Source organism: Watersipora subatra, chromosome 4 (genome assembly GCF_963576615.1).
Source record: "Watersipora subatra chromosome 4, tzWatSuba1.1, whole genome shotgun sequence".
Taxonomy (NCBI): Eukaryota; Metazoa; Bryozoa; class Gymnolaemata; order Cheilostomatida; family Watersiporidae; genus Watersipora; species Watersipora subatra.
This window is the reverse complement of record NC_088711.1, coordinates 34,503,356-34,524,099: the sequence shown is the minus strand read 5'-3', so window position 1 is coordinate 34,524,099 and position 20,744 is coordinate 34,503,356. Positions and strand designations below refer to the sequence as shown.

Below are 20,744 nucleotides of genomic sequence, written 5' to 3'. Positions count from 1 at the left end.
ATAGACAGTCAGAGTGATACAGATATGAGTATAGAAAGCCAGAGTGATACAGATACAAATATAGACAGTCAGAGTGATACAGATACGAGTATAGACAGTCAGAGTGATACAGATACGAGTATAGAAAGCCAGAGTGATACAGATACAAATATAGACAGTCAGAGTGATACAGATAGTATAGAGAGCCAGAGTGATACAGACACGAGTATAAAGATCCAAAGTGATACAGATACAAATATAGACAGTCAGAGTGATACAGATATGAGTATAGAAAGCCAGAGTGATACAGATACAAATATAGACAGTCAGAGTGATACAGATACAAATATAGACAGTCAGAGTGATACAGATACAAATATAGACAGTCAGAGTGATACAGATACGAGTATAGAGAACCAGAGTGATACAGATACGAGTATAGAGAGCCAGAGTGATACAGATACAAATATAGACAGTCAGAGTGATACAGATACGAGTATAGACAGTCAGAGTGATACAGATACGAGTATAGAGAACCAGAGTGATACAGATACGAGTACAGAAAGGAAGAGTAATACAGATACGAGTATAGACAGTCAGATTGATACAGATACGAGTATAGACAGTCAGAGTGATACAGATACGAGTATAGAGAACCAGAGTGATACAGATACGAGTATAGAAAGGAAGACTACTATTCCATAATTATACTTGAACTTCTTTTGTTTAAAACTTGTTTGTGCAACAGTATTCATGTATTTCATATCAGGGATTGCTGTGATATTCCTAAACTAGTAGTGGGACTTGTGAGAATTTCATGGTTGTGCATTTTTAGTTTAGCTTTTCAGCACAGGCAGTCAACGGCTCATGTTAGTCTTTGGTTGACAATTAACACAGCCCGAGAAAACCCATGCCCACTTCTCCCCATTTCCAATGTTCCACCATGTTTTCATTTTAACATGGTTAATTTCTCTCTGATGTTCCTAAAATACATATTTCACTACAACTTGTCCAATTTTCCCTGTCAAGTGTAAGCAGCGCAAGCAAATATCTCATTCCATATCATATTCATATCTATTTTCTTATAGACCGAACTTACCTGTAAGTTTTCTCTCGCTATCCACGAATCCTCTGGCCAGCCTTGTATGACAGGTACAAAGAACTGGATGCAACCACTCCAGTGTGAGAGCAAGACCATGATGCAGATGAGGTTGAATATCCTTACGACTATGGTTGCCATGCTGAAGTACTGCAAGTGCATGCCAGATTGGTATGATTGTATGAGTCACACAGAGACATGACATGCTCATCAAGATCATTTCTGAATATTGAGTTGAAAATTTGAATCTTTGAGATCATGAGTCATACTAGAAAAGTTGTGAAAAGATATAGCGACAAAATATGGCACCACATGCCCGAATTCTCATATGCAAACACAGACACACACGCACTAGCATGCACTCGCACAACACACGCACACTCTCAGACGGACACACGCACGCACATGCACACACTCTGTGTTATTTTTTACCAGACCAAGTAAACGGGAGAGAGTAGCACTTTCTACTCAGCAAGTAATCAGTCCTAAATACCTAGACAGATGATATTAATATAAACCAATATGGTAATAACTAGTGCTGGGACGATATCAAAAATTCGTTTCGGTACGATATGATGGCGTAGTCAACCGATATATCGAAATATCGGTTATGTTATTCGGAGTTGTCTTACTTGCTAAAAAACTGCCATGAAAGAACAACTCCCTAATGAATCTATATACCGGTATAATTCTTTGAAGAATCGGGTATCAAATAGGTAGAGTAGAATATCCTTCGTTTTTCGTGACGTCTTTCTATCGTTGTCCGCCATCTTTATGGAGAACTTCTATCGTTAAAAACACGAAGCTTCTGCAATTAATTATGTTTGTTATGCTTTTGTTTGCAAATTTTTTATTGTAGTATCAAAACAACATCAAAAATACTATTATTCATGTAAACATCAACGATACTTACACAGTCAGATGATACAGGCCATATTATAGTCATCAAGTTATTAATAACAATTAATCTTGACACAATCAATACTCATAGAAGACCTATTCTTCAAACCTGAACTTTTGTATACAGTATCAATCAATTTATTTTTGTAAAAGTTATCCTGCACTAGGCCTACTTATTTAAAGTCATCATCTCATGTAAATTTTATTTTAATTTTTACACCAATAATCTCAAACTAAACATGAATTGTTCACTACTATCTTGCATTCAGGATACTTTCACAGGTTTCATTTTATTTAATAATATGCCTGAAAATAGAGGCTTTTTGTTATTTTGTTATCAGCAAAATTAAACATTACTAACTAACATACTATTAATCAAGAGAATGACGATAGTTTTCTACAAAGATGGCGACTTTTTCGTGGACGAGCGCGTTTGCAAACAATGCGATGACGTCAAAACCGATGGATCTATATTACCGTCGATATCGTCCAATATCGACGGTATCCGATATTTCGATATGGGCAGAAAGTAGTCGGTACGGTCGGTATCAGAAAGTGATATCGACGATATACCGAAATATCGTAATATCGTCCCAGCGCTAGTAATAACACAGCATATCACCAGATGTTATTAATTAGTATAGGATTATATGGTATAACACAGCATATCACCAGATGTTATTAATATAGGCCTATATAGTAATAACACAGCATATCACCAAATGTTATTACTATAGGCCTATATGATAATAACACATCATATCACCAAATGTTATTACTATAGGCTTATATTGAAGTAAATTCTACTCGACAAGGATAGACAACTCCCAACTCAAGAGCGAGTTCACACAACTTGATGAGTCAATAAACAGACTTGTGGGTGAGCCGATAAACAGACTCGAGAGTGAGCCGATAAACAGACTCGAGAGTGAGCCGATAAACAGACTCGCGGGTGAGCCGATAAACAGACTCGCGGGTGAGCCGATAAACAGACTCGATGGTGAGCCGATAAACAGACTCGATGGTGAGCCGATAAACAGACTCGATGGTGAGCCGATAAACAGACTCGATGGTGAGCCGATAAACAGACTCGATGGTGAGCCGATAAACAGACTCGAGAGTGAGCCGATAAACAGACTCGATGGTGAGCCGATAAACAGACTCGATGGTGAGCCGATAAACAGACTCGATGGTGAGCCGATAAACAGACTCGATGGTGAGCCGATAAACAGACTCGATGGTGACTTTTCTCAACTATTACACCCTAGCAAGCCAAGCGCAATAATTCTTGATGTTCGGTCAATAGCACTTATAGTGAATGCAGCTATGATACGCTGGCTAATATCACAATGCTAAAGTCAGAAACAGTGACAAGAATGTTATACCTATTTGCTTTTCAACTCAAGCAGAGCTTGTTTGTAAAGAACGCAGTATCTTTATTGGTGTTATATCTCTCAGTACCAAGCAGTAACACAACAACAATGATCAAACTGGCAGGTTATATAGCAATCCCAAGAAAAATCCACAAATTGATTGGCTGCACAGTAATCAGGTCAACCAATTCCACAATAACATATTTCGAATACAAAAACGATAACATTTGTCACTAACTAATCACGCAATACGAGTAATAATAATTTTTTTTGTGTCTGTATAGTAACATGCAAATCTTAGAACAATATGGTAATAAATGGTTAACATAAAAAAATTGCTAGTATCACACATACATACACTCTACATTGAACAAGTGTTAAGCGTGCGCCTTATAAATGACTATTCAAATTTGTCTGAATTGCGATGAACGTAATATAGATCCGTTGAGTTAGCAATTTGAAGCTGCCGGATTATAGGCTTAGAAAAGACGTCATCAACTCTTGCGCATTCTGACGTCTACAATTACGGGTACACACTGATTGACAGCTCATTCGCTTTTACAAGCATGAAGTCGGGTCCAAGACCATTCGCCCATCGGTAGATCCTATCGGGGACGACAGTGACCCTCTCGGGCTACCAGTCAAAATCGATTTTTGAGTGCCAGTAGTCTCACCAACCACCTCAGCCCTTTTTAGGGCTATCATTTCCGTTTTAAGGGTTTTGTTCTGCGACGACAATGGTGGAAACTCGGTGTCGTAATTGTCGTCCACTTTTTTTATTACACTGTCCCCTCCTAAGGCGAAATTCTGTCCCAGAATGGCTGATAGCTTATCATTGTCTGTTTGCATTTTGTTGAGCCAATAATTTTGTAGATGCATTGGCTTCTTTCTTACCCTAGAAGGTCGCTGCTTTACGTCAGGGTTGGTTGGCTTCACTGACGTTTCCGCGGCAGGGGGTTCGGGCTCAAAACTAGTTGCTACCTCTTCTGCACTTCCCACAAAGCTTGGTCTGCGAGCCCGAGCATTCTCTCCTGGAGGAGCGCTTGTACCAGCTTCCTGGTACAGTTTAATCCGGCCTTCGTGCTGTACAGACAATTTTCCGTTTCGCTCCATTTCGTACGTTTGATAGGGCAGAGATTTCGTAATGCGGTAAGGCCCGACATACTTGGGTTGAAGTTTTGTTCCTCTACCTTTTGTCTTAAAGTATGATTTGAGCCAGATTTGATCACCTTTGACAAATTTTGGCTCTTCTTCACTGTCATCCGTCCGAGGTTTGCATTTTTGATGCTGTCGTAGTTTTATGTATGCGGTCTGCATGTCTTTTTGTAGTTGTGCAGCATACTCGTCCTCTGTAAAATCCAACCCGGTTAGGTAGTTGACCAGGAGGTCATGCGGCAGTCGGACATTTCGCCCTAGCATCAATGAGTTGGGCGTCTCTCCAGTGCTTCGATGTGGCGTAGCCCGTATGATCCGCATGATTTGGGGCACTAGGCGATCCCATTCCTGGTGTTCTGACTCGGCCAGCATAGCCCTCAAGGAATTTCCCAGTGTCCGGTTCAATCTTTCCACTATCGAATTTCCCTGGGGATGATAGGGAGCGCAACGGGTTTTCTTGCAGTTCCATAATTCACAGCAGGCCCTAAATAGAGCTGACTCAAACTGTGCTCCTTGGTCCGTGTGTATTGTTTCAGGGATCCCAAAGTAGCTAAACACTCGCTCATCTAGAACCTTAGCTACTGTTGAGGCCTGCCCATCACGGATTGGAATGGCGTCGTACCATCTGGTGAAATGATCTGCGAGGACTAAAATCTGGGTGTTACCGTCGGTAGTCTCTGGCAGGGGCCCACATAAATCTACCGCAATAACCTGCCAGGGTCTTCCGGCCCCCAGCTTGTTTTGGGGATCAGAGTGTCGGTGGCGTGCTGGTTTTGCTTTCTGACAAGCAACACATCCATTCACCCACTTCCTGACATAACTCGTCATGCCAGGCCAAAACCAATTTTGGCGGATTATGGCCAGGGTCTTATTAAAACCAAGATGGGCAGATTGGTGCGCGGTCTGTGTTACCTCTGCTTGTTTAACACGGGGACATATCACCCTTGAGACTCGTCTACTTTGATAAGGCAACTCTACGTGCAGCACACCAGATTCGTCTAATTTTAGGTGCTCCCATAATTTAACTAGCTTTTCTGCCTGCCATCCCAGGTACCGGTCTGAAGGGGGTTTCTGTTCCCGGACCCCATGATACACATCGCCAATGTGCTCATCCAACTCCTGAGCCTTGGCCAAATCAATTTGCTGTCCCGCTAGATGAGTGGATACTGCATCAATGCGTACTGGCTGCATTTGGGATGCTTCGGGAACAAGGTAGCGTTGGCATTGCTTGCAATCTTGGCAGATCTGCCGACTTAGTCCGTCTGCATTATTATGTTTCAGCCCCTTGCGGTGCTTCAAGGTAAATTCGAATTCCGAGAGTACCTCGAACCATCGGGCTAGCTGACCTGTCGGCGTTGAAGCTCGCAGTAACCATGGCAAGCTGGCATGGTCAGTGCGTATCTCAAATCTCCGTCCATATAGTTGCGGACGGAAATGTTTTAGGGCCTTCACAATAGCCAGTAGCTCCAGCCGCGTCACACAATAGTTCGCTTCTTCCGGTGAGTGCATCTTAGAATAGTATGCAATTACTCTCTCTTGACCACCTTGTTCTTGTGCCAGGACCGCTCCAGAAGCCACTTGGCTTGCGTCCGTATCTAGAATGAATGGTTTCGAGTAGTCCGGATAGGCCAGCACCGGCGCAGTTGTCAGATGATTCTTGAGAGTCTGAAAGGCATGCTGACACTCGTTGTCCCAGCAAAATTCTGCTCGGGTAGAACACAACTGGCTGAGTGGTCGAGATAACTCTGCATAATTTGCAATGAACCTGCGGTGATACCCACAAGTGCCCAGAAAGGCCCTGACATCAGACTTATGCTTGGGCAAGGGCCATTCGCTAACAGCTTCAATTTTGGTCGCATCGGTTTCCACCCCATCAGCGCTCACCACATGCCCCAGGTAATGTACCCTCTCCCCGAAAAGCGTGCATTTAGATGGCTTCAGCTTTAATCCGGCAGCCTGGAGTCTGTGAAAGACCTCTTCTAAGCGTTCTAGGTGAGTGTCAAAATCGGCAGAAAACACAATTATGTCATCTAGGTAGATCAACAGTGTGCGCCAATGCAAGCCCCGTAGAACTGTTTCCATTAATCGTTCGAATGTAGATGGTGCTGAGGTAAGGCCAAAAGGAAGAACTTGCCACTCCCAAAGACCGGATCTAGTAGTAAAAGCGGCAGCTTCCTTGGCAGAACTTTCTAGCTCCACTTACCAATAGCCACTGGCAAGATCTAGAGTACTGAACCACTTGCTACCACCCAAGGCATCCAAGCTATCATCAATTCTAGGGAGAGGGTATGCATCCTTGGTGGTGAGTTCGTTCAGCTTACGGTAGTCCACACAGAAGCGCCAGCTGCCGTCTTTCTTTTTCACCAACACAACTGGGGAGCTCCAAGCGCCATGGCCCTCCTTGACTAGGCCATGTTCCTTGAGCTCTTGCACTTGCTTTTCGATTTCTGCCTCTTGAACCGGGCCATGCCGATAAGGCCTTTGTTTGATGGGTCGTGCATCTCTAACCAAAGGAATGGTATGCTGGACAACAGCTGTCCTTCCAAGATCATACTTGCCTGTACTGAAAATTGACTGATTTTTCTGCAATAATCCCATTGCCCTTTTTACTTGGTTATCGTCCAACCTATGGCACCATTGTTGAAAAGCATTCTCAAGGTCTTCCGGAAGCGCTCCGTTGGTCGGCCCCATGTTTGGGTTATCTTCCACCGCCCCAACTATGGAACAGCTTGCGATGACCTGTCCCGACTTCAGCTCCATTTCCGCATCTGAATAGTTCATTATGCGTATACAGACATCTTGATTTTTCGGTTGATGTATGGATGAGGCCACTACTAGCCCTGGCAGCCCACCAGTGTGCTCTATACACGCTGCCCCATGCCTCCAAACGCGATTCAACCTAGCTTGAACGAGCTTCTCACTACGGGGTGGAATGGATGTAGTGTATTTGGCCTGGACCTTGACCTGCAAGGGCTCTCCGTTGGCAGCGCAGCAATCGATCTTCTGTCCTTGGCAGACCAGCTGATTGTTCTTGAAATCAATCTGGCAGTTAAAGTTCTTGAAGAAGTCAAAACCCAACAGGATATGGTTATCTATTTCGGCAATGATGAAGTTCGTTACAAATACTTCATTGCCCAACTTCAATGTGACTTTTGTTGTCCCTTCCAATGGAATTCGTTGGCCATCTGCAAGCACACCCTGGCCTACGACAGGTAGGGGGTGGTGAAGGAAGACGGGGGTAGCTGTTGTAGGACTCTTTTAGGAATTAAGGATCGGGAACAACCACTATCGAGAAGAAGCGTAAATTTTGTCTTTCCTACCTGAGCCCGAACATAATACGATGTGGCCTCGGAAGGTTGACAGAAACTAACTAGTGTGTCACCCCTTAGGTTTGGTTCAGCTTGTCCGGGGCCTATGACTGCTGAACTGATTCGTTTCCCGCCTTCTTTTGTCTGCAGTCACGAGAAATATGTCCTAAACCCTGGCAATTGTAGCAGCGTATGTCCTTGGTGGTTCGAGGCCTCCGGTTAGCCGCCAGTCCATTTAACAGCTCACGCTGGGAGGTTGCCAACTGTCTTTGTGATTCCACCAATTTCTGGGTTAGTTCCATTTGCATGGAAGCAAATTTATCCAGCATTTCCTTTTGAGAGTTGCGAAACTCTTCAGCCTGCAGCTCTATTTGCTTCTTCAGGTCTTGGACGTCCTCTGTCTCTAACCGGTGGATCCCTACATCGGCAGTTGTCATTGAGCGATATTTATGGATGATATCGACTGCCTCTGCGAGAGAACTTGGTGGTGACAACCGTAATGTCCATGCCAATTGTGGCATTGTTGATACTGCACACAGAACTTCCTGTTTCGCTTGTTGATCCTGTTGATCAGTCGTTAAATTTGGGTACGCCTTTTTCACCAATGTCATTACTTTTTCCCCAAATTTATGAATGCTTTCTTTAGGTTTTAACTTCAACCCCCGCAAAAGAGTATTTGCCATATCTGTAGTGAGTCCATACTGCGATTGTAGCTTATCGTACACTTCCTCACATGAGTCGCCATTAGTTCCCATTGTAGCAGGGCCCTTTAGGGATAGCCGAAGACGTAGCTTCTTCTCAGCATCACTCCATCTATTATGTTTAGCAATGGCTTCATAGCTAGTGATGAATGTGTCTACATCTTCTGTTCCATCAAATGTGGGTGCGGGGATTGGATGATGTGGTGGGACAGCTGCCTTCATGTGTGGTCGCCCTATTTCTTCCTCATCACCACTGTAATGGTCACGACACCCCCGTTCCATTTCTAGCCTCTCTTTCTCTAACCTTTCCTTTTCTAACCTCTGTCGTCGAGTGCGTGTAGGCATTCTGGGTTCGTCTAGATTGCTCTAGCAGAAATATCCCACTGCTGCCACCAGTGAAGTAAATTCTACTCGACAAGGATAGACAACTCCCAACTCAAGAGCGAGTTCACACAACTTGATGAGTCAATAAACAGACTTGTGGGTGAGCCGATAAACAGACTCGAGAGTGAGCCGATAAACAGACTCGCGGGTGAGTCGATAAACAGACTCGCGGGTGAGCCGATAAACAGACTCGATGGTGAGCCGATAAACAGACTCGATGGTGAGCCGATAAACAGACTCGATGGTGAGCCGATAAACAGACTCGATGGTGAGCCGATAAACAGACTCGATGGTGAGCCGATAAACAGACTCGATGGTGAGCCGATAAACAGACTCGATGGTGAGCCGATAAACAGACTCGATGGTGAGCCGATAAACAGACTCGAGAGTGAGCCGATAAACAGACTCGATGGTGAGCCGATAAACAGACTCGATGGTGAGCCGATAAACAGACTCGATGGTGAGCCGATAAACAGACTCGATGGTGAGCCGATAAACAGACTCGATGGTGACTTTTCTCAACTATTACACCCTAGCAAGCCAAGCGCAATAATTCTTGATGTTCGGTCAATAGCACTTATAGTGAATGCAGCTATGATACGCTGGCTAATATCACAATGCTAAAGTCAGAAACAGTGACAAGAATGTTATACCTATTTGCTTTTCAACTCAAGCAGAGCTTGTTTGTAAAGAACGCAGTATCTTTATTGGTGTTATATCTCTCAGTACCAAGCAGTAACACAACAACAATGATCAAACTGGCAGGTTATATAGCAATCCCAAGAAAAATCCACAAATTGATTGGCTGCACAGTAATCAGGTCAACCAATTCCACAATAACATATTTCGAATACAAAAACGATAACATTTGTCACTAACTAATCACGCAATACGAGTAATAATAATTTTTTTTGTGTCTGTATAGTAACATGCAAATCTTAGAACAATATGGTAATAAATGGTTAACATAAAAAAATTGCTAGTATCACACATACATACACTCTACATTGAACAAGTGTTAAGCGTGCGCCTTATAAATGACTATTCAAATTTGTCTGAATTGCGATGAACGTAATATAGATCCGTTGAGTTAGCAATTTGAAGCTGCCGGATTATAGGCTTAGAAAAGACGTCATCAACTCTTGCGCATTCTGACGTCTACAATTACGGGTACACACTGATTGACAGCTCATTCGCTTTTACAAGCATGAAGTCGGGTCCAAGACCATTCGCCCATCGGTAGATCCTATCGGGGACGACAGTGACCCTCTCGGGCTACCAGTCAAAATCGATTTTTGAGTGCCAGTAGTCTCACCAACCACCTCAGCCCTTTTTAGGGCTATCATTTCCGTTTTAAGGGTTTTGTTCTGCGACGACAATGGTGGAAACTCGGTGTCGTAATTGTCGTCCACTTTTTTATTACAATATGGTAATAACACGACATCCTAAAACTGCATTGAATGAGTCAAGCTGACACAAAGGCCGATTGCAGTTTTAATAATTCCCATATAATAGATTTGAAATGCAAATCTAGTGACTTTTACAAGCTTGCATTTGTTTGAAGGAAAGATGTATCTTCAACTCAACCTTAGTAAGCGCTATGCAAATAGCCTTACAGATGCTGAAACAGCTTTTCATAACTCACGTGATAACAGGCTACTTCCTGTAGCTAAAGTTACTCATAACATAATTAGATTAAAAATAGGAAATTCGAAATATGTTATTTCATTTGGAAATTACCGTAACACCTCTAATTAATTGTCACCTTTATTTGAACGCCCACCCCTCTATTTGACTGTAACTATGAATAAAGGGTTGAAAAATAGAGCGCCACCCTCTATTTGAACACCAGCTCCATTTGACCACCACTTTGACAATCTTTGTTTTTTATGAACCCATAATATCAAGGAATCAATAGAAAAGTGTCCACAAAATCGCATTAATAATGAATCGTCTACATCAATAACAATCAAATCTCTCGTTGTCACACTCCAAAGCTTTTACCTTCTTTTTTGTTAAAACTTAGAAAACAACACCATAGAAATAATTAATTACTGTATTAGACTAATAGTAGTTCTTTAGTAGGTCTTGATACTTTGATGTACATAAATAAAAAATGGTTTAAATTTACGATAATACATGAACTTTGAAAGCAGCACTATAGAAATAATTAACAACTGTCTCAGGCTAATAGTAGTTCCTAGTTTAAGGCTGTCTCGACTTTTCGAAGTAAACACATGTATATACAAAACAGTTTACGTTTGAGCTGATAAAAAGGTGGCGTTTCGCGAGCAAAACTCTTACGCATTGCATTTAGCAACGCGTAAGAGTTTTGCTCTGCCGAAAAATTGTTTGGACGCTAATATCAACTAGTTATGCAGTGTAAAAGTAGAGTTGAGGTCAGAAGATATTGTGAAAAGTATTGGTCGATCAGAAGATGTTCATTTCATTGAAAGCAACAATCAGAACGCAGCTAACCGAGCAATTGATGCAAATATTTTTGTTTTAAAAGCTTTAATTTTGGTTTTTGCATGTAATATAAGTATTGTTTGTTTATGTCACTTGTTCATAAACATATCTTTGTAGCAGTTGATAGATTATTCTTATATAACTTATAAATTTGCAGATTTATAACATATTATTTGATATCGTCATTGCGGCTATCTGATCTTACAATTGATCGACACTCGTAACTCCTCTTCTATTACACATAAAAAACTTTGTTTTGGCTGCAAACTGCAGCAAAAATATTAATGAGTGCAATGAGCTTTCATACAACATTGCTAAATATAGATACAAAATAAAAATTTCTTCAAATTTAGAATGAAATAAAAACTGAAGGCTCGAACAAATTGCTAAACATGAGACGGGCTATAATATCGTCGTAGGTTAATTGCAAGCAATAGATATTAACTGGTAAAGATATTTCTCGGTCTCTCAATGTATATTTATTAACAGATCTTTGACAAGTTGAAGGTAAGTTAGTAGATTTATTGCGTCCAAAAAATTCAATATCGCTCCACTGGAAAATGAGGGCGAAATATAGGTGACATTCGCTACAGCCGTGAAAGGGCTACATTTATCTTCCTGAAATTCTAACAAACCATTTGAAAAATACAATGCCAGCCTCTATTTGAATGCCACCTCTAATTGACCGCCACTATAAAAGAAGGGTTGGAAAATAGAGGGCCATGGTGTTCAATTAGAGGGTTTACGTTATATTTTTTTAATAGTGCGAGAAGCATAAAAGGATAAAAACGGTGTGCTATATTTACATATGACTTGAATATAGCTGTGCATGATTTGACTCAATAAGGCAATGACACATGCTGCCAACCAAAATTGATTGTCAAAAGAATTTTGGCGATCAACTTTATTTAAGATTTGTTTTGCTTTAAGCCATTAAATCTTTGGACAGTCTAATCATTTTTTTAAAGGAATGACAATTCCAAAAGCAGTAAACTTTCAGTTATGTAGTTAGCCTAGTTTAAAGTAAATATGTACTTCTTGTTACTTACCTCCTGCCATATTTTGACGTATCTTACTAGTCGAGATAGCCGCAGCAGCCGAAGGAGCTGAAGGAGCTTAGCTAGCCTGAGTATCCTAATGGCACGGCCGGCTGTGTAGGAATAGCCCTCAAATGATAGGAAGAGGTAGTCGAGGGGCACACTACTAATCATGTCCAATAAAAACCATCCTTTGAGATATCGAATAGCAATAGTTTTACCATCTAATATTATCTCTCCTTTAGCTTGTTCATCGAGCAAGCCTACAACGCGCGTCGGAGATTATAACGAAGCGGTAGGAGAAAATAATTCCATCTAGTTAGGACGTAAGAAGTACTTGGCATCTGATATAAAGTACGGTATGAGGAAATACTTGACACTAAGTCAAGAGAGAGGCTGGCACAAACTAAAAGCCAAACAAAAATATAATAACACCAAAAAATCTATTAAATAAAACTATAAATCAATTAAACTATTTGTAAAATAAACTATTACGTTAATCTAATTGAAACTTTTAATGAAAAAAAACTAAATTAAATTAAAATTTAGCTCATTTAAATTCAGTTAGGTTTCACCTACACCCAAGAACCTCTAAATTAAACAATAAAATCTTCTTATATTCATAACTATCATTAATTCATATAATTTATAATTTTATCAACATTTTATATGATGAACTTCTTCTGTAAAGCTATCATAGGATTCTGTAAAGCTATCATAGGCTTCTGTAAAGCTATCATAGGCTTCTGTAAAGCTATCATGGGCTTCTGTAAAGCTATCATAGGCTTGTAAGATTTAGAATGAATTAAACAAACCGCAGGACATTCTTATATATATTTCCTACATTTGGTTTCTGACCTCATATATAGCAATAAATATGAGTATACCTTGCTATATACCTCGGTATATAGCAATATGATGGCATACATGACGTATTGAAACCTATCAGTGCATATCAAGCTGTACATAGAATAGCATTAACAGGCACTTATCTTGGCTCATGAGTGATTTATAGCGCAGCGTGTAATGTTTAGGTATTAATTTAAATGCTGTTAAAGAGAAGCACAACAGTGTCATGAGATTAAAGATGTTGTTATGACAGCAGCATATGCATATGCAGTCGATGCAGGTAGAATCAGCGCTATTTTGTGAGGCAGTTTTAATAAAGGCCATTTCAAAAACTTATTATTTAATTGAAAATAAAAACACACAAAAGCAGAAACATGGAAACTGAAAACAATGAATCAAGTTGGAATCGGGCTGACCAGCTCTTGTGTCTTTCATTTCATACTGGGCTCATTGTTGGAATAAAAAAATTGAATTTAATTTAAACTCTACTTTTCAAAGTGATAGAAGTTCTTATCTCAGACCTCCTAGATGTGTAGACTCTGTTATTTTGTGTCTTATGAGCGCAAGTACTGTAGAAAGGGAGCTGTGAGACAGCACAAGTACTGTAGAAAAGGAGCTGTGAGACAGCGCAAGCACTGTAGAAAGGCAGCTGTGAGACAGCACAAGTACTGTAGAAAGGGAGCGGTGAGACAGCGCAAGTACTGTAAAAAGGCAGCTGTGAGACAGCACAAGTACTGTAGAAAGGGAGCGGTGAGACAGCACAAGTACTGTAGAAAGGCAGCGGTGAGACAGCGCAAGTACTGTAGAAAGGGAGCGATGAGACAGCGCAAGTACTGTAGAAAGGGAACGATGAGACAGCGCAAGTACTGTGGAGTCTCACCACACTGTTTGTTAACCAGGAAATAAAGCTAACAAAATCCAACAATAAATTTTCCACATAAATGAGCAATCCAGTAGACTCTACCAGTGAAAGTTTGCAAGTTTAGTAAATTTTTATTAGAATTCTCTTTGGTTTCACTTATTAAAATAATGTTTTACTTGATGATGATGGCAATGTTGAATGGGCAGATACATTGATCCTAAATTTATGCTGGATGACAGCTCAAATGACTGATTTTTTTATAGCTATAAAACTAGAATAATATTAAAATAATAATTATAAAACTAGATTTTCCGGGGTGATGCAATGTCAGCCAGTCAATGGCAAAGATGCTTGATTGATTATATGAAGGAGGAAGTATTACTAGATATGTCTTACCTGTCCTGAAGTTGATACCGATGTCAATAAGGAAAAGCGAATCGCACACAATGTTAAATATCATCCAATGGGAGCCCAAGTCGTTGAAGAAGAAGGCTATGGAGACAGGCAAGACAATGATATTCGTGCCGAGAAAGGCGAGCATCAGGAGATCCCAGTATAACCTGTAGTACAAGGTAGTGTTACGATTGAACCGAATGCTTTTAAGTAACAGGCTATAATAATAAGGTGAAGATATCCTTTAGGCATGATGCAGCGGCCATTGAATACTTTTTACAATAGATTTTCAAGACTTGTCTGTCAAACTCACCGATTATTTGGATATTGGAAACACGATGAACTACAGGATAAAATCCTGCGATGAGTTGCCAGCTATTTTCCTAGCACATGTAATGTGTAGAATAGGAGAAGACTACTCCCAATTTAGTGTTTAGTAACTAGTAATTTACAGCGCACTCCTACCTACATTTGCTAACCAAAAGAGCTCTCCATATGATTGGTAAACAGGTGAAATCTCATTTGATATGGCTGTGTGCTCACTTGAGCATCGAGTGTGAGCTTACTGCAAGCAAAGGTACTGCATAGTTTTTTAAGTTGAATAAAAAGAATGGCACCGTAATCTTGGCTGGACATGTTAGTGTCAAGTGGTAAAGAAAGCTTGACAAGAAGAGACATGCTTAGTTGCAGAGAGCGATTTAAAGTTGCATATCATTAATGTCACCAATAGTGGCCTTTTTGGGAATTGAACCCTGACCTGTTGTCACAAGGTCAAAGTTCCTAAACCACGAGACTAAAGCTGCTCCAATGGCCCTATACACTATTCAAACACAGAAGCCTGTTAGCAGATGGACAACGCCAGCGTACAAAATTCTTGTCTGTCACTACAAAATTATTCAGAACCTGTTGGTCAATAAGATGTATGACAGGTTTACAGACAAGCTGGAGGCAATGAGGAGGAAGGCAATGACAATATGTTTCCTGACCACTTTGTTTTCAATGTGTGCTTTATAAAAATGTTCGATAGATTGATTAATAAAATCGGGCAAGGCAAAGAGACCAAAGAAGAGACCTACATGCACAGTTCTAATGCTAATTAAATCTAATAATATGTATTTGAATAAGCTAGATTTACAGCAAGTTTAATTCTTGTAACTAAAAATACACAAAGTTCGTGCCATTTTGAGTCTTTGAAAGTGAACATGAGGTAGCAAAATGTCAACACACACGATTAGCAAAATATGTAAACTAACACCTGAATAAACATACAATGAGATTTAGCTTACCGTTTGAAGCATGAGGCTTTGCAGATTTAAACAATGTACTATTTACTGATTAGCAGTGTTGCCCTACTGACAAGTGATGTTCTGTAACAACGGTCCTCACTCAATTAACTCATCCTTTACACATTATGCCGAGTTGTCAGCTCTCAACACTCAAATCTCTAGTAGTTACTCGCGTACCACACCGGCGTTTCTATCACTCACTTAGCCTCAAACAATGAAGCAAAATGTTTCTTATGAATGTTGGTTGATACACTCGCTGTATAGCAATAAGTTACAATACAGCATGCTTAACAGCTTCCACGTTTATTTTCCATCCGGCAAATGGCCTGCTGAAAAAATGCTAGTAAAAATAATGTGAGAATATGGACAGCTAACATACAAACAGTGTAAAAAAAGAATATACTGAGACATGGTGTTACACAGGAACTCAGATAGTGAAGCATATCTGGAGACAAGGTGTAACAATACGTAACATAGTTAGTTTTCAACGCTGTAGGAGTGCTCTAGACATCTGGCGCACTCCCTAATGGCCGTAGAAATAATTTACAGCTCTATGTGAAAAATTGGCGTGGTGCGAGTCGATCACATGCCATGACCACATGCCAGTTGGTGTTAGGGTGGGTACCCGACTTCTACTAGCTGGAAGAATTAGTAAAATTTACAATGCACTATTGCAATAGATCAGAAGCTAAAGCTTATCGATCTACCACAGTTCTCTATAATAATAAGATTTGCGCCGTAAAATTCACACCGAATCCATAAAATTTAATAGTGGCACACGCTACATAAAATCTTTTAAATAAATGGCACATCCAAGAATATATTAGTTGATAGTTTCCACATGAGTCTTTCTTGCAGCAATGACCAGCAACCCTGGCGGCATGAGAGCCCATTCTTGTCATCTTCACGCTGCTAGTTGTCAATCCTATCTTCATAGTTATCGCGTTGCTAGTAGCAACAAGGAGAGGGAGACAACTGCTCCGAGTCAGTAGTACTTTGTGATTGTCCACCACTTGTAGTCTGATGCAGCGATGAATTATTCACTAAGAAACAGCTATCAATCCTGACGATTTTAGCTGCATTGATCTCTATGTGAGAGACCTTACAAGATCGTTGGTGAACCGATAGAGTAATACGGTTCGCATATATAATTTAGCTAAGATGTATAGATCATATTAAGTTTTACAAAGATGCTGCATCATTACACAACCACCTGTACTTGTTGAATTATAAATCAAGAACCAGAGGCTAATTCTCATCAAAAGTAAATGCAATAACATACATAGAGTTATGCCCTTGACACGTTTACATCAAGACCCAAAAACCAATGGAATCAACCAATCAACCTACACAATATTGTCAAGTCACTCAATTGACGTGTATGGTTCTGTTCACGACGATTGAAGATGCTTTTCATCGGCTAAAGTGGTAGGTCGGCGCTTAGCCTGTCTGTACAAACTGTTGTTTTTGTGGAGTTGTCCCCCGTCGAGCGAAGTGAGCAAAACAACAGCTTGTCACAATACGCACTGCACCTGATGTATCAGATGCACTAAAAGGGAGTTGCTCTCTTCCGTCAGTGCAGCTTGGTTGCGATGTTATTTCGGTCGCTCTATTGGTAATCATAACGAATTTAGCCCAAAAATTCATGTAAAAAAAAGATACAAACGTTTAACCAGAGACCAATCTCTGCTGTTAACTTTAGTAGAACTTAAGAACAAAATAAATTAAAAATAAAAATAATCAATAAGAACAAATAGAACTGACTGATACAAAAATACTAATAAAACTGATTGAGCGCACAAATAACAACATGTTTAGTTGCTGTTGTTTCTTAAGTTCTTAAGTTCTATTAAAGTTTACCGCAGAGACTGGTCGCTTAGTTAAACGTTTATATCTTATTTTTTACATAAATTTTTGGGCTAAATTCGTTGTGATTACCAATAGAGTGACCGAAATAACATTGCAGCCAAGCCACATAGACGGAGTAGAACAACTCCCTTTCAGTGCAGCTGATGCATCAGGTGCAGTGCGTATTGTGACAAGTTGTTGTTTGGCTCGCTCCGCTCGACGGGGGACAACTCCGCAAAAACAACAGTTTGTCAAGACAGGCTACTAATTGACTTACACAATATTGTCAACTCACTCAATTTCAAACTATTTTACAGGAAGGTTATGACAAGGTCATTTTTACATTTGACTGCAGGAAAACAAGAAGCCCATAGTTATTATAAAGGCCATCGTGGCAATAGATATAAGGAAGGCAAATATACGTATTAATTGATTTTAACCAATTAGTGCAAGGGATGCGTAGAGAAGTCAATAATGACGCTGAGCTGGACAGGCACGGTATTTATTGTTGAACATACATGATAGCTTGTTAATATTTATTGAACTGTATTGATCAACAACTCAATAATTTGCTAATTGCTTGATGCCGTGTATAGCATTACTAGAGGCCTGTTAGAAAGAGGATATTTCTGAACATTTTCTGACACACAAAACTTGTTTACATATCAATCGGGAGTACACAAAACTGAACACGGCTAATATTGACATGGTATTGACAAGGGCCAAATACTCACATCAACTTTTGCTTTTTGCATTAATTGCATGGAAGGCAATGGATAGAAAGCGGGTTATGAATATTTGGTTGCCTGTATGGCTATGTTACATATCGCGTAGCCTATAATACTTGGCCTGTTCAAGAAAGTACATGTATGTGGGGAATACATGTACTTTTTACATAAGACATGCATACATGTCTGGTATTTTTACATAAACCTTTGAATGTTACAATAATATGGTTAAAAGCATTATGTGTTGTTGCACTCTCACTTTGCAAGGATTCATAAACTGTCACTTCTAGTTTAAGTATCGACATTATGAAGCTTATAATGATAATAATAAGAGATGAAGCTGGTAATGAGAGAAGGTAACGACTGATAATCCTATTTGTACCTGCGGCATAGCCAATACTCAAGACCAGTGACTTTTGACTGACCTCAACTGTTGCTGCTTAGACCATATCTTACAAAGATAGCCATATAGACCGAGATCTCATACTCATGAAATCTAAACGTCTGAGGATCTGGTCATAATTAATAACAAATCATACATAAACAATTAAATTTTAGAAAATAAAATATATGCTTTTTAAAACTATAAGACGCTGATCAATGTTGAAGTATAAATACATTATGACCTCAGCAGAACTTGGCATGACCTCTGAAAAACGCTACAAACAAGCAGAATACTTGGAATATTTTAATAACTGATAGAGGTGCGTGAACATAAAATAGTTTGATACGTAAATGAGTGCTTGGCTTTGAAAAGAACCAAGTTTAAATAACATTTCATTTGCGAGGTTAAAATAATTAGCTAGTGAAAGCAGGCCCTTCATGTCGAATACTAGTAACTAGTGTTTTGATAGCCCCAACTTTGAGCTGGTGCACTGACCTTGCTTATTCTTCAGGACCACCCACCTTTGCCAGTCTCAGGAAGCCAGATGGTGCTGCCACTTTAGCAACTTGTGAAGCGGTTAGTTATCCTTCAGGCTAGATAGTGGTATTTTCACAACTTACCTAAAGTTGCTGCAGGGGTGAATGATACAGCTTTGGATCATCATTTGCCTCTGTTTTTCTTTCACTGCTGTAGACTGAGTTCCAAAAAATTTCATAGTTAATTTATTTTCTGACGCCGTCAGCAATCCAGCGAAATAGTCAGCCAGCCGGTGCTCGTGCTGTGAACTACCATTTTGAGAGGTTGTTTGGGGCTTTTCTCCAAAAATGCTAAAAAATTCAGCCAAAAAATAAAATCCTAAAACAGCAGTAAGGAAACCTGGCTAAGCCAAACAAAATGCTTGCTTCAACTTGATGATTACTTCAACTTGACAATTAGTTCAACCTCACGATTATGCAAAATCATTGATGAATAAGGTTGACTAGAGCACATACCTACAAGCTGAGAAGCACCATCTCTGAGAAATATTGCATATCAAATGTCGTTGTTACATAAAAGAGCTAGAAAAATGTAAATTTAAATTAAACTCCATGCGATCTTTTGCAATGTAGGGGAGATAATTCTAACTGAGGTAAGTGAGACTCTATTTCCAAACCTTCTTGAATCCACGATTTTACATGATATTTAGAGCAGCCTTGAATGAGAGCCTACCTTTCCCGGTGTCTGAGATAATTTTCATTCACATCAGATGTGTTATTTTCCTCGTCATCAGGTATTTCTATTGCTACACTTTCTTCTTTCAATCCTGAGTATCTACATCCCTGATTTTCTGCATCTCCTGCAACTTTGCAGAATTTTTGATGCGGTACCGTTTTGGCGACATCGTTCTCAGTTCCATGCGTGTTGTTGATGCTTACGGTAGGGATATCCACCGTCTCATCTGACTGAAGAATTTGGTTGTACGCTACTTTTGAACGATCCTGTTTCAAAGTCTTTGAATTTAGTACTTCGGACGGACATTGCTCCTTGCTAGGTGTTACCGGAGATATCAAGGTTTTTTTATCATCATATATCCGCTCGTCCTTACCCACATGAAACTGCAGAGGTGCTAAAAGCTGTCGATCCATTCTTAAGTATTCGTGTATGAACTGTTCGATATAAAGAAAAATATTTTCTTTAGAAAAATACTTAAGTTTTATTTCGCTCATGTATGCATACAGTGTAAGATGTTGTCACGTTTTAACTGCCAGCTCTGGCATCACTCTCTTACCCTTCCGTATAGATATTGATCGCTCGAATGTTGCAATCGCTTTTAGCAGTTCATTGTAGAGCATGTTTGTACAGTCAGAAGTCTAACACACATTACACCTTTCACTCAAAACCAATAAATCAACTGAAGAATACCGAGTGATAAACGAAATCATGCAGATTACAGTGCTACACATATTAACCTATTTTTCTCAAGTCAACAGGTATTATTAGTATACTTG

General features: G+C 40.0%; 1 protein-coding gene across 1 annotated transcript in view; it reads right to left on the bottom strand.

The window, feature by feature from the left end:
- The window catches only part of LOC137394181 (potassium/sodium hyperpolarization-activated cyclic nucleotide-gated channel 3-like), a 44,849-nt gene extending 24,468 nt beyond the window's left edge, over window positions 1–20,381 (bottom strand). Inside the window, exons 1-5 of the mRNA XM_068080901.1 lie at window positions 19,966–20,381; window positions 19,377–19,583; window positions 14,513–14,676; window positions 12,418–12,668; window positions 1,079–1,228 (exon numbers count right to left, since the gene is read on the bottom strand). Coding sequence (XP_067937002.1) covers window positions 1,079–1,228; window positions 12,418–12,668; window positions 14,513–14,676; window positions 19,377–19,583; window positions 19,966–20,381 — 1,188 coding nt within the window. The remainder of the gene's footprint in view (window positions 1–1,078; window positions 1,229–12,417; window positions 12,669–14,512; window positions 14,677–19,376; window positions 19,584–19,965) is intronic.
- Window positions 20,382–20,744: the final 363 nt, after the last annotated feature.